Below are 13,611 nucleotides of genomic sequence, written 5' to 3'. Positions count from 1 at the left end.
CTACAGAGCCTTAGCGAGTGAGTGAAGAGAGCAGAGAAGGCAGAGATATCACATTCACCCAGACCAGGGGTTCAAATCCCAGCTCCCGACTTACTGGTTCTGTGAGCTTGGGTAAGGTCCTTAAACTCTCCAATTTTCTCACCTGTTAAAAGGGGGGCAATGGCTGTACAAGCTCACCTTCTAAAGGTGAAGTATCTGGTAGAGGGTCTGGCTTTCAGCACTCAGTAAGTATCTTTTGAGCGAAGCAGGAAGAAGAGAAAGAGAAAGGCAGAAGAGACAAATTCAGAATCAATACTGCCACAGAAAGCAACCATCCTTTAACTGCAGAAACCCCCAGAACTGCAAAGAGCAAAAGAACGGTTGTGCCAGCCTCTGTTTTTCACACATCAAAATTCACTCAGTGAGTGAATCAAGCTCACCCAAACAAGCCGGAACCTGTATAAGGTGGAAACCTGGCAGAGAAGGAAAGCTCAAATATTTTCCACTAAAAGGAGCAATAGAAAAGTGGTAAGACTGAACCCTGTCAAAGGCGGAAAACTTGCAAGACCCCAAAAAACAAGGTAGTCCTGTTGAGTTCCGGCTCTCACAGGTTTCTCTGTATTTTTATAAGGATCCATTGTATACCTATAGAATCCTAGTTGAAGGAGAAGCTTTAAAGCAAATTAGATGTCCCTGCACTTCAACAACCTTTTCTGCACTTCACCCTCACAAACTAGTCTACTTTACAGATGAGAAAATTGAGGCTGCTTTACCGAAGGCCACATAATGAGTGAAAGAGACAGCTAGAAACGGAACCCAAGTCCAGCAGTGCGCTGAAACCAGACTGTACTGGCATGAAAGAACTGATTGTTAAATTTTCAGGAAATTTTCAGGTTGATAGATTGAAATCAGTCATGGTAGGAGTATTTACACCACAGAAATTGGCAAACACTGTAAGTCAGTTAGTTGGTTTTATTTAAGTTGCTGTTATCATTGGCAGCCTTGAACATTCACCAGGCCACCACTGTCCTGGCACCCAGTTGAAGACTCTGCTACTATACCTAAATGCATAAGAGTCAGTGAGACTAACCCCAATATGCTGAAATGAAGGCTTGTTAGCATTCCCAAAGAGATTGCTGAAAGTAGTAGATCATTATTTGCTGCATGTAAGAAATATTTCTAGTGCTGCTGATTGAATGTTCAAAAAACGATTAAAGGACTCAGCAATGTTTCTCTCAAATATCTTTCGCATGAAAAGTCTCAGAGATTGGTTAATTATAGAGGCTTCACATCAGTCACTCTAGTCAAGGGCATTCTATGCCCCCACAGTGCCCATCCCAGATGTGAGCATGGAGTAGATCTCCTGGCATTGGTGTAACAGCCCTCGATGCCTCTCCTGAGGAGTATTACCGCAGCCTGGCTAACACCCCCATGGAAACGGCCCTCAGACCCTGTTTACAATGTCAAACACCTGAGTTCCCTGTTCTGGCAAGTAACTCCAGCCTTCTGCAACTGGAAGAACCAGAACCCAAGCAAGAATCCTTAACCTGTCCCCAACCTCATCCTAGGAACCCTGGTGGTGCCATAGTTAAGGGTTCAGCTGCTAATCAAAAGGACATTAGTTTGAATCCACTGGCAGCTCCACAAGAGAAAATATCTGGCTATCTGCTTCCATAAAGATTACAGCCTAAGAAACCCCATGGGCCGGTTCTACTCTGTCATGTAGGGTCACTATGAGTCAGAATCGACTTGGCAGCCCCCAGCAACAACAACAGCAACCTCATCCTGCCGTCTCCAAACCCAGCCACCATCAAGCCCTATCAAATTCTCCTCCTGACTATCTTGCAGATTATGAGTTGGATATGTCTACTTCTCCTCACTGTAGCATCACTCCCCAGTCTAGACTACCATCATCTCAGGGCTCAATTGTCCTCTCCCTTCTATTCATACCCAGCTCCAATCCACTGGCTACACTGCAGCCAGAGTGATCTTGCCAAAATGGAAATCTGACCATGTCATGCTATACCTTCCCCTCACTGCCTCCAATGGCTCCTAGCTCTGGGATAAACACCAAAATCCCTGCTGTAGCTAACAAGGCCCCAACGGCTCTGGCACCTCCCAGGCTCACATTGCTGCACTTGTCTTGTTGCTCTTACAGCTCCAGCTGCACTGGGCTGTGGCATTTCCTCCTGCATGGCAGCTTTGCCCAAGCTGTGCCGGCTGCCTGGAACAAAGACTTTCCCCACCACACCCTCTAATGTCCCTTTGTGCATGAGCCCTCCTCCTCCTCCAGATTATGACTGGAGCATCAGGATGTCAGAGAGGCCTCCCAGATCCTTCATTCAGATTCAATGCCTTTCTTATATTCACTTATTTTATTTATTGAGAACCTACTACAGGCCAGGCACTGTTCTAGGCCCTGGGGATACAGAAATGAACAAATCAGGCAACAGCATATGCCATAAACCAAAACCAAATCCATTGCTGTAGAGTCAATTCCAACTCATAGCAACCCTGTAGGACAGAGATGAACTGCCCCATAGGGTTTCCAAAGCTGTAAATCTATATGGAAGCAGACTGCCACATCTTTCTCCTGCGGGGCAGCTAGTGGGTTCAAACCGTTGACCTTTTGGTTAGCGGTGGAACACTTAACCACTTGTGCTACCACAGCTCCTTCCGTATATGCCATAACAGAGCTTATATTTTAGTGGGGAAGAAAGACAACCAACAGGCAAGCAAAATATATGGAATGGCAGGACCTCACAGAGCTATGCTTCCCTGCTTCATAGTGGTTGTCTCTATTTTCCATTTTTCATTCACTGATATTTGTCTCCCTTGACAGGCTCTAAGCCCTAAGAGAGAAGGGACTGGGTCTGCCTTGTTTGCTGCTGGGCCCTGAGCATATATACAGTGCCTGGCACATAGTAGGTCCTCCTTAGATATCAAAGATACATGTTGAATCCATTTGGTCCTAGATGAATCTTCCTAAAGTCCAGCTGCCTGAGTGCTTGGGGCAGGAGGAAGAATCCCTAGTGGCGGTCAGACCCCTGCTCCCTCCCATCCCCTTGAGAAGACTCCCTGCAGCCCCTTTGACTGTAATTTTGAGTTATACAGGGTTTGCATACTTCTTCTGTAAAGGTCCAAATAGTAAATATTTTAAGTTTTGCAGGCTATACGGTCTCTGTTGCAACCACTTGACCCTTCACCATGAAAGCAGCCTTATACAATTACATACACAAATGGGTGTGACTGTGTTCTAATACAACAACTATTTTCAAAAACAGGGCTGCAAGCAGGAATTGGCCCACAGGCCGTACTCTGCAACCCCTGAGCAAGATGATCCCATATGCTCTACAGTGCATGGTACTTGAGGGTGGGATCTGTCTGGCCTGAGTCAGTGATGGTTTCTGCTGGTGCAGCCCAGCAGCTTTCCACAGACTACAGGGAGATTAACACAGAAGCTCTAGCTGCAGGCATTTGCAGTCACCATCCTGCAATGGATGGAAACTGGAGGAGCGAGATGGAGGCCTGCAGACCCAGTAAGACAGGAAGGGAGGCTGCCCCATCCCTTCGCAGGATCCCCAGTATCTCCAGAGGCTGAGCTCACTTCCGGGCTGCCCAGGCGTGGGGCAGGGCTGTTGTCAGCCCAGCAGCTGCTGCCTCCACCCCAGCCCGGCCCACCATTAGCCTCGGGAGACACAGGGGCTTTGTGCCTTGGCCGTGGATCAGGGACGCTGGCTGGTGTCTTTGAAATGAGACATGACATATCAAAATGTGCTTTTTGCTAATGTTAATTTCCAGGAATTTGACTTCTGTTGGCAACTGACAGAGGAAAAACAATTATTTTTTTGCTTGTATGTGTGTGTAGTTATATTTATCTCAATCTCTGGGGCTGTAGCTATGGTAAACAAGAGCCATCGGGGCTTACTTATTGGTATGGGATGAGGTGGACAGATTAGACCAGTATTTACAGAGGCAGAGAGCATTAATTGTAGCATTAACTATTGTGGGCGTTAACCATTACAAACAGCTACACAAACATCACACAAGGTTGGCAGTGCTGTGGGTGACAAGCTCCTTTGTAGAAAGGTACTCTAGGTGACAAAGCTTGGGATGTAAAGTTACTCTGGAGTGACGATGCTCTGAGTGTTAGCTCAGTGCTCCCAGAGTCCTAGGCAGGACTAAATATACTAGCTTATTGGGATGTTCCGTACTGTGGGTGAGCAACTCTCTTGGAATGCAAATTCTCAGGGTGTCACCATTCCCCAGGGGTAGCAATGCTCTTGGTATAAAACTAGGGCTTTGGCTGCCAGCATATACTGATATTTTGGGCATACCAACACTCTGGGTGTACTGTGCTCAGGCTGACTCAATGCTGGTGGTGAGTCACTTCTCTGGCTGTATCTACTCCACGAGGAGCAATGGTCTGGGTGTTACATGGCTCTGGCTGCCCCCAGATGCCCAACAGCACTGACATTCTCAGGGAGGGTATGCAGTTCCTTGTGAATGGTCATGCCGTTCCAAAGCTCACCACAATGTAGTTCAGTCAGGGGAATCAAAAAGAAGCCAGCCCCTTCCTTTCCAAATAGCCCATCACTGAGAAATTAGCTGCTTCAACTGGATCAAGCCTCAAAATCTGTGAAAGCAGACCTTCCAAACTCAAATGGCTACAGAAGCAAGCGGGAAAGATAAATGACTACAGTGGGCTGGGTGAGTAGTAGGGAGTGGTGGGGATTGTGGCAAACCACAGAGGCATGCCCCACCTAAAGGAAGCCATTGCAACTCTGCTCCAGCCAAGGGTTGCCATGTGGGAATGAGGATCCAGGGTTGCTGGACCTTCTGACTTTTTAAGAGATATAACAACATGAATTTTTTTTTTTTTTTTAAACATACAGTTGCCCACTTCCAAAATGTTTGGGGCAAACAATATATATCCATGGGCAAAATCTGGCCTGTGGCTGCTACTTTGCAACCTCTGCCCAGAAGCCAGAATGGCAAAGTCAGGATACATGGGCTTCATTACCAGCAAGCAGATAACTCAAGGTCCTATCTGCTAAACCAAAGGGTAACCCATTCACCTCCATGGGCCCTGACTTGGTCGGCATTTCAAGTTTGAAATGTCCTTCGTCCTGTTCTCTAGCCTGCCCTTGGCTTCATCTCTCAGCACAGAAATAAACCGCTCTCCACCCTAATCCCAGAATAAAGCCGCCAATGGGTGTCTGGTGAAGGAGCAAGGGACCCCCTAGTCTGGTCAGTCATCTGTGCAGACTGCTCAGAGAGGAGCCAGGCCTGGGGTCCCAGTTGGCTGTGGAAGAGACAGACCACATGGAATTGTATTGACAGCATCCTTCAGGAGGGTCTGATACTTCCAGGTGTGTGAGCACCTTGCTGACAGCTAAATCGAAACAATGCCAAAACCATTGGCCACTTGATTTGACTCTGCCCAACGGATTATTGTAACTGGATGACACACTGATATTCCAACTCCTTTTCAACCGGTGTTGGAGGGTGAGTGGATGTGCCTCATGACTCACTCTTGGGTGTGGCTACCTAATGGGCAGGATTATCTCCCGTCACAGGCAGAACTGTTCCTGCTGAAAGAATAAAACCAGATCCAGCTGAAGTCAAATGCCTGGAAATTTCAGGACCTCCTTTCATTCCATATTGCACTGTCTTACAAAGGTCTTTGAAATTTCCCTGCTCTCATACTCAGAGGGGATACACAGTTGAAGAACCAAATAGAATAGAACCAATCACAACTGGAAACACAAGATTGCAAAGGCAATGCGTCCTCTCATGTTTGTTTTTTTTTTTGAGGGGGGGCTTGTAGCAAATAATTTGGAATATGGAGAACAGTTTTGTTTTGATGAAGCTGCTACCCTGAAGTTCTTTAAAATGTGAGCTGTAGATTCAGTATTTTGTGATGCTGTGTATGGAGCCCTCTTCTGGAGAACTGTTTCAACAGGCATTAAAACAAGATCAACACACACACACACACATACACAGAGAAATACTGTTGGTTATTTAGATAATAGGACCTTCATTCGAGTGTGAATTGAATCCATGGTTTGTCTTTTTCCTTACCTTCAACTAAATAGAAAATATAGACTCCCCAAGAAACTGTATTTTTGGAAGGAAGGAGAGAAGGAGGGATAGTCTCAAGAAACTAGCTGTACTTTGACCTAAGCTGTAAATTTCAGATTGAGTCACAATTTACACATCCAAAATGTAAGGTATCAAAGGATGATACTTGAAGATAATGCAATTATTGGGTTGGGTACATTGGTTTGTTGGGTAATTTCACTGTAACACATAGAGGATACTTCTGGAAGGAAATAGATTTTACTTAATGGAAAACTCAAGAGCTAAAGATAGAAAAGGGGAGAAGGGAGGGAGGCTGAAAAGGAGAGATCAGCTAAGATGACTGTTGGGGCTTTTAATATAGACTGTGGGATTACATAAATTCCAAATCACATATTCAGCCTTACAGTCTATTGAATCTCTTTAGGGACTTGCTAAAAAAAAAGTGCAGACACTTGAACTTTGTCTCCTTTCACCATTTATATCTGTTTCTCCAGCACTTTTGAAATCTTCTAGGCTGTCCCATGCAGAGCCCATCTGGAGGGTGGGGGTGCTCTCTGCAACTCTCCCAGTCTTCTCCCCCTCATCCAAGAGGTTCTGCAAATACGCACTGCTCTTAAAACCCTAAAAATCTCTTATAAGAAGCTGCAGGGGCACTAGAACACACCAATTCTCACTTAAAATTCTGAAAATCAAGATTCCGACTCCAAGAGAGAACACCCCACTCTCAGTCAAAATCTCAGAATCCCGTGGAACATTTTTAATCACTCCCAAGCGACTGCTCTCCAAACCTGGAACCACTCCCTAAAATCCTGATTCTTAGGAGATTACTCACTCATTGTTACAACTTTCAGTTAGTTGCAAATGCCACTAACCAAGTGGAGGGGGGGATCATATTTACAGTGGAATTTCTTGCTCACAACGGACTTCATTTCATGTTCATTACTTATTGTTGGCAAATTCCAGGGGCCACTTTCAGGATGAACTTTCCCAAAACACTCCAGGGAAGTGGACAGGGGACTGTCCCTTAACTTTGCCAGCTTCCAGCCAGTGTTGAGCGACACTGCATTCCTCCTTCCCCTTTCAAAATGCCTAAAACAGCAACACGGCCAATAAGCTTACAGAGACCGATGGCTTCCCCTGCCTGGTCCAGTGTCAGCCTGGCCCAGTGTGTTACAACTGCCCTGGAAAAGTACACACATGCCTGCCTGAACACCACCAGAGCCGCCGACTAATTTGCTTTATTACACTGGTTTTCCCTCTCTTCTGTTTTCTCCCTGCCTCAGGAAGTTTTGTGTTTGCTTGTTGACTCAAGACTCCCCCCACTTTTAGTATGGCACATGCAGCTCTGCTCTTGAACCTCTTGCTGGATAACTGAAACGCAACAAAATGAATTCTCTGCAAAATGTTCTTGCTACCCAGATATCAATGATTGTCCTAATGTGGACATTTGCTCTGATTATGCATAACGATCTTAGAGGGAAATAAGCCTCCCAGGGCAGGCACTGTGCGGCAAAACCTTTGTTACCCCATTTTAAAGACACCGAATGAGCTCAGAGCCAGGCCTAGTGTGAGGTAGACACCACCAGTTGCTTTGCAAAAGGTGCCATGTACAAAGCCCCTAGTGCGGGGGCCTCTCTGGACGCTCTCACGTGGGTCTGTCCTGCTCTAAGGGAGGCGTAACTTTGGACAAGCCCTGGAATTGAAGCTGAGGTCGACACCCACTAAGAGAGGGGAAGGACTTTAAAGTGCTTGATCAGGCAATGCTAAGGGCTACTGGACACTGTACCAGGCATAGTGGTGAATGCTTTTTGTAGGGCATCCATGTGAATGCAACTGACTGCTCCCAGCAGTCCTAGGAAGGTGATAGATTATTTTACAGGGGAGAGCCTGGGAGCTCCAAGACGTTAAGCAACTAGCCCAGTGCCCTACAACTGGCACATGGCAGACAGGTGGAGGCACACTCTGAACTCCCTGCTAAACTGGGCTATGCAGACACACATACAGCCTTAGGGCTATGCAGGGTCCAGGCAGTCTGTAAAACTGGTTCACAGGCAGCAGTAGGATTTGTGGCATGACTTCAGGCTACAGGGACCCCAAGAGAGTCAGGAGCAAAGTCCTGGAGGAAAAGGCGCTATAGCTGGGAAGTCCTGGATGGGGCCATGTATCCAGGGAAGAGGAAGTCATGAGTGGGGGCGGAGGTCAGCAGCCTGGGACCTTAGCGCTGTCCCCTGGCACTAGTATCCACCCCCCTCCTCTGAGTCATGTTTATGGTCATTGTGTTTCTGGGACACCAGCCCATTTCCAAACTCTAACCCTAATCTTGATCTAGCACTGGTCACCCCTTAAAAGGCTGCACCCCGCTCCCTTCATCCCAGCCAGCCCTTTTCTTCCCCATCACCCTTACTCTCATCCACCCGCTCACACAAGTGCTTTTTCCCCTGACACCCAGAAGCCTGGCCAGAACTCCACACCCATTCCTAACATCCTGGGGGCACTCACTATCTCCTTCCTTCAGCTCTGCCAGGCGCTGCCCTGCTCTTCCCCGCCCATTTGTAGGCTGCCAGGACGGCCTCAGGGGACTGGGTGCTGTCTCTCTGGGAAACCACAGGCCCCTGAGGAGGGCTGGGCGTGCCCCTCAGCCGCCAGCACCCTAGCTTGGCCTCAGAAGACTGTTTCCTGCTGGCAGGCAAACCTCCCAGATGCAGAGGAGATTGCTGGAGCACCTCGTCTACACCCTCCTCCTCTCGGGTTGGCGGCCTTTCCCTCGCGCAGCAGCGCTCCCAGGGTTAACAGGCAGCTGCAGCCCGTGTATGCAAGGATTGAACTTTTCTCCGCGCTCCGCGACCGGCCAGGAAGGCAGCGGAGGCAACAGCCCGGGCCCGGGCGGCCGGAGCTCCAGCTGGCTAGACAATGGGGGCGCGGGGGCCCGGGCTCTGTCCCTTCCGGGCCCGGGGTCGGGGATGAAAGGACCCCGATGCGGGCGCGGCGCTGCCGGCGCCTGAGCGACAGCAGCAGCCGGGCTGCGGCGCTTGGCTGGACTGATTCACCTTAGTGCGCGCAGCGGGGCTGGGTGAGGGGCCGGGCAGCCCGCAGTCCGGACCCGAGCACCGCTGCCCCCGCTAGGTGCTTGTCTGGAGAACCACGACTCACTGGAGTAGCCTCCAACGGAGTCTTTTTCCAATGCAAGAGCCGCCAGAGGAGGCGAATCAAAGTTACCCTACTTGATGTAGGCAAGAATGTCGCCCCTGCTTGCAAAAAAAGAGGGTTTGGGAGCTCTCTCCTCCTCCCAAGAACGTACACACACACACACACACAGAAGCCAGGGTGGGAAGCTAGGGCCCTCTGAGGATCTCCAGGGCTGGCAATGACCTCCCTTCCGAGCCCCGGGCTGCGTCCGCCGCTGCGCACTGAAGCCCCGGGCCCCCGGAAAGCCCCCTGGTCCTGGCCGCGCTGGGCGAACCGAATGCAGAAATGGGGCGCGAGCCGCGCCGGAGCGAGGCTGCCGACGGCTGGCAGCCTCTTTTCCCTACCTGGGACAGAAGAACGCACAGAACGAACGGAGTTTCCAGCTGCATTTTGCCCGACTAGAAGAGCCCGGCGGCGTTTTCATTCACACTCGCGGCTGCACTGAGCATATTTTCCGTGGGAGCCAGGCTTTGAGGAGAGGCTCTGCCTCGCCAGCCAGCCAACTTCCCAAATAGATCAGTGGCAGCATCACGAAAGCATTGGGTAGAGGCTGATGACCAGGACCAATGGCTTTACAAGACGGATTCCTTCATAAAGCTCCCTCGTTTTGCATGGCAGATACGGGGCTAGCACCTCGCGCAGAGCGAGCCCCTAGGAGGAGGAAGCCCATTTGCCTTTTTGGACTGTTGGGGGCTCCGCTTCACAAATCACGCCTGGGCAAGGCAAGCAGATTCCACTTTTCCGGAGAATGGAATTGCACCAGGGGCTGGCGGCCACTTCCAGCCTCGTGCGAAAAGATTCTCTTTATTAAAATGTTAATAAGATCCACTTTATTTCCAATAAATCATATAAAATGACCCCAGCAGTTCCAGCCCTTTCTACGCCTGGAAAGGCTTGGTTGTGATTTTTTTTTCTTCCTTTTTCTTTCTCTCTTTTTTTCCCAGTATGGCCCAAGTCAAGATGGTATTTGGTGTTTCCCTGCCATCTCTGCCATCTCACAAATCACAAAGAGGACAATTCTAGCCTGCAGGAAAAAGAAAAAAAAATCCACCAAGGGACAATAGATTTTATTAACTGCTCAGGTGACAGTCTGACTGGTTGCCGGCTCTACAAATGTGCATCTGGCACTGAATCTGGGGCCATGATTTGAGAAAACTTTTTTTTTTCTCTATAGGAATGTGACCATTCAGAAGCTCCTGGCTACAGAACAGCAGTAGTCACTGCTCAAGGGATTTTATAAGTGGGGAGCTTTGGGGATGGGGGTAAGAGAATATCGAGGTCTGCCTTCCCCCAGTAGCAATCTAAGCGTACACACCTCACTTTATCATTTCCATGTAGCCTCTTCTAAAAAGGACTTAAGGTGTTTTACAATAAAAGACATTTGTGCAATAGAATTTATAAAACCAAATTAGGAAATCTGGGCTAGGAGGAAAACGTCAGAAAATTGAAGTGCTAACCTCCATCTCTGATAATATACTTGCTTTGATTTGGATCTGAGCTTCCTGGTGGTCAAAGCAATAACAGAAACATGTAAACTAGTTATTGTTATAGAAACAGGCATACAAATGTCTCCAATATAATTCCCCCAGCACTAAATACTGAAAGAAAAAAAAGTGGCATCTAATAATGTACAGGACACTGAGCAACGAAGCATGCATAGATCTAGTGGACAGGGCTGTATTTCCCAGCATGTGGCACAGAGCCTGAGACGTGGAGACAGTCATTAAACCCAAACTCATTGCTGTCGAGTCAATTCCAGCTTATAGCAGCCCTATAGGACAGAGTAGAACAACCCCATAGGGTCTCCAAGGCTGTAAATCTTTAAGGAAGCAGACTGCCACATCTTTCTCCCACGGAGCGGCTGGTGGGTTTGAACCACTGACATTTTGGTTAGTAGCCAAACGCTTAACCACTGTGCCACCAGGTTGTTGAATAAGTAAGTAGATGGCTGACTTAATCAAGAGGCAGCAGATCTGGGTAGGGCAAAGAGTCTGGAGCCACACTGTCTAGGTGCAAACCCAGCTCTGCCACTTTCATGTAAGTTACTCAAACTCTCTGTGCCTCAGCTTGCCCACTGGTAAAATGGAAATACAAATAGTACTGAACTCGTAAGGTATGGTGAGGATTACATGTTAAAATAACTACCCAATAAATGTGAACTGATACATTATTTTAAATCCCTTCCTTGTCAACTGTTCAGTCACATGGTCTCCAACAGGCTGTCCCAAGATTACTGATGAGGATGCAGTGGTGTTCTGTCAATCAGGAGCCAGATGAACTGAGCCCATGAATTTAGCGGACACAAAGGTAGGGACAGAGAGCAGGGGACAGCTCAGGAAATGATGAACCATGGTGAGTGGTAAGGACGGGAGAAAGATGATGTCCTAGCCAGGTTTCCACCAGAAGAAGCTCAGTGGAGAGGAAGCACTTCTAAGAGTAGAGAGTGTCCAAGGCTGCAATCAAAGGACAAGGCAGTGTGATGGATTTTCTACTTCTGCAGGCCCTTTCTGTGGTCCTCTCATACAACTGTCATTAGTGCTGTTCACCAAGCATCCCAGTTTTCTCCCTTCTCGGCACACAGCAGGGTTGCACTTGCTGGGCCCCTCGTGATCCGAGTGGGGTCATGTGACTAGTTCTAGCCAATGACCTGTAAGAAATGACATGTGTCACTCAGAGGCTGCAGTATTTAATTGCCAGTGTGAGACAGGTTGGTTTCCTTGGCAATAGATGTGGAGACAAAGATGTGTACCAGGTGGCTTGCTAGGGAGTGTTTTGAGGAACATCTGTAAGAGCATGAGGGAAACAAGATTGGCAGATGGAGAAGTTGAACAACCTTGCAATTGCAATAGAGGCTTCAGCCCATCTTAGGGGAGCTCTGAGGCTGGGATGGCCCTTCAGAGATGACCCTAATAGACTGAGGGGGCTGGGCTTTTGTGCTTCCAGTGGGCCAGTTGTGGGATATGAGCTGCCCCCAAGGAAGGGGATAATCTTGGGTGAGGCAACTCAGTTTGGCCAAGGGCAATCTTCTGTTCTGACCTCAGATTCATCATCTACATATAAAACTAGGGCATTGGGCCCATAACAAGTCAACAGAAATCTATGATTCCCAGCCTGAACATGCCCTTGTGAGTTTGATGGTACAAATGAAGATAAATGTAGATTTGTCCAGCCAAAACTCTACTGACTCTGTCTACAGGCAGAAACTGTTCAGGCAGTTACCAAGGTCGTGGAATTTGGTTCTGGGTTGTTCCACTGGCAGGAGGAACGTCCCTAGCCCACCTCACCTGACTCCCAATGGGTTTGCCCAAACGACCATCCTCATCCCTTCTTTGCTTGGATTTTGGAGCTGGGAGGAGTTGACTTCAGGGGTCTTCTTAGGCCTGAGGCTCACTTCTACAAACCCACAGAGGCCTCAACTTCTCCCACAGAGCCCAGAAAAGTGGAAAGAGATCTGTCAGCTAGATGAGAACTGGATTGGGATCTCCAGACTCCATTTATATTGGGAAAGTTATTTTTCCTCCCCAGGCCTCAGTTTCTTCATCCACAAAATGGGGATGATAACACTCCAAAGGCTATTGCAAAAATTGATACTACTTCTCCTCACCACTCCCTACTCCTCCTCAAAGAACGCGCGCTTTGCCAAAGGGCACAATGTCAGGTTTCCTTCAACAAAGACAGGAGGAAAATCATTTCATACCAGTGATAAAAGGCCTCTGAAGAAGAAATCCATTTTTGTTTGTTTGTTTGTTTTTCCCCCAGCTTCCTAATGGGGGTCTTCTAGCTGATGGATTGATTGATGGTGGCAAATAAATAATGATACTGAAAATCAACCCCCATCCATATCCACCCCATCTCCTCCCACCCAGCCCCTGTCTAAGGCACAGCTGCAAGCTCCCCGAGAAGTTGTGTCTGCATGGAGACACCGTCAATGTTCACACCACTTTTCCAGGTGCATCTGCCTGGCTTGGGATCTGACAGAGTCTCCAACAACAGCTGCCTCCTGCTGATGCGATGGGTGGAGACAGTTTCCTCTCTCTGGCTCATGTGGATGAAGACATATCAGAGTGCAGGGAGGGAGCTGTGTTGGGCCATGCTCGTGTGCTTGCGTGCCCGTGTGCACATGCGCATGGGCATGTATGTGTATGGGGGGACGGAGACAGTTGGTGTATAGTCCAGCAAAGATAATTCATTTAAATGTTGGTACCCTTTGAGTGTGCTACTGTGATGAGGCATTCTTATAAAAAAGCGATAAGCCAGATAGAAGCCCTTATGAGACACAACAGCTGTCAGATATGACTGGAGCCCTCAATACTGGGGATATACTTGGACAGCCTAGGAGAAAGCTCACACCATGCAGCATTA

General features: G+C 48.3%; 1 protein-coding gene across 3 annotated transcripts in view; it reads right to left on the bottom strand.

The window, feature by feature from the left end:
* The window catches only part of CDH13 (cadherin 13), a 1,198,041-nt gene extending 1,188,104 nt beyond the window's left edge, over positions 1–9,937 (bottom strand). For all 3 annotated transcript variants that reach the window (XM_004377722.1, XM_004377723.1, XM_004377721.2), the window contains exon 1: positions 9,594–9,937. In XM_004377722.1, coding sequence (XP_004377779.1) covers positions 9,594–9,638 — 45 coding nt within the window. In that variant the 5' untranslated portion in view covers positions 9,639–9,937. The remainder of the gene's footprint in view (positions 1–9,593) is intronic.
* Positions 9,938–13,611: the final 3,674 nt, after the last annotated feature.

The sequence above is a fragment of the Trichechus manatus genome, unplaced genomic scaffold (genome assembly GCF_000243295.1).
Source record: "Trichechus manatus latirostris isolate Lorelei unplaced genomic scaffold, TriManLat1.0 scaffold00053, whole genome shotgun sequence".
NCBI lineage: Eukaryota > Metazoa > Chordata > Mammalia > Sirenia > Trichechidae > Trichechus > Trichechus manatus.
Note: the sequence above shows the minus strand (reverse complement) of the source record. Positions and strands in the feature narration are given on the sequence as shown.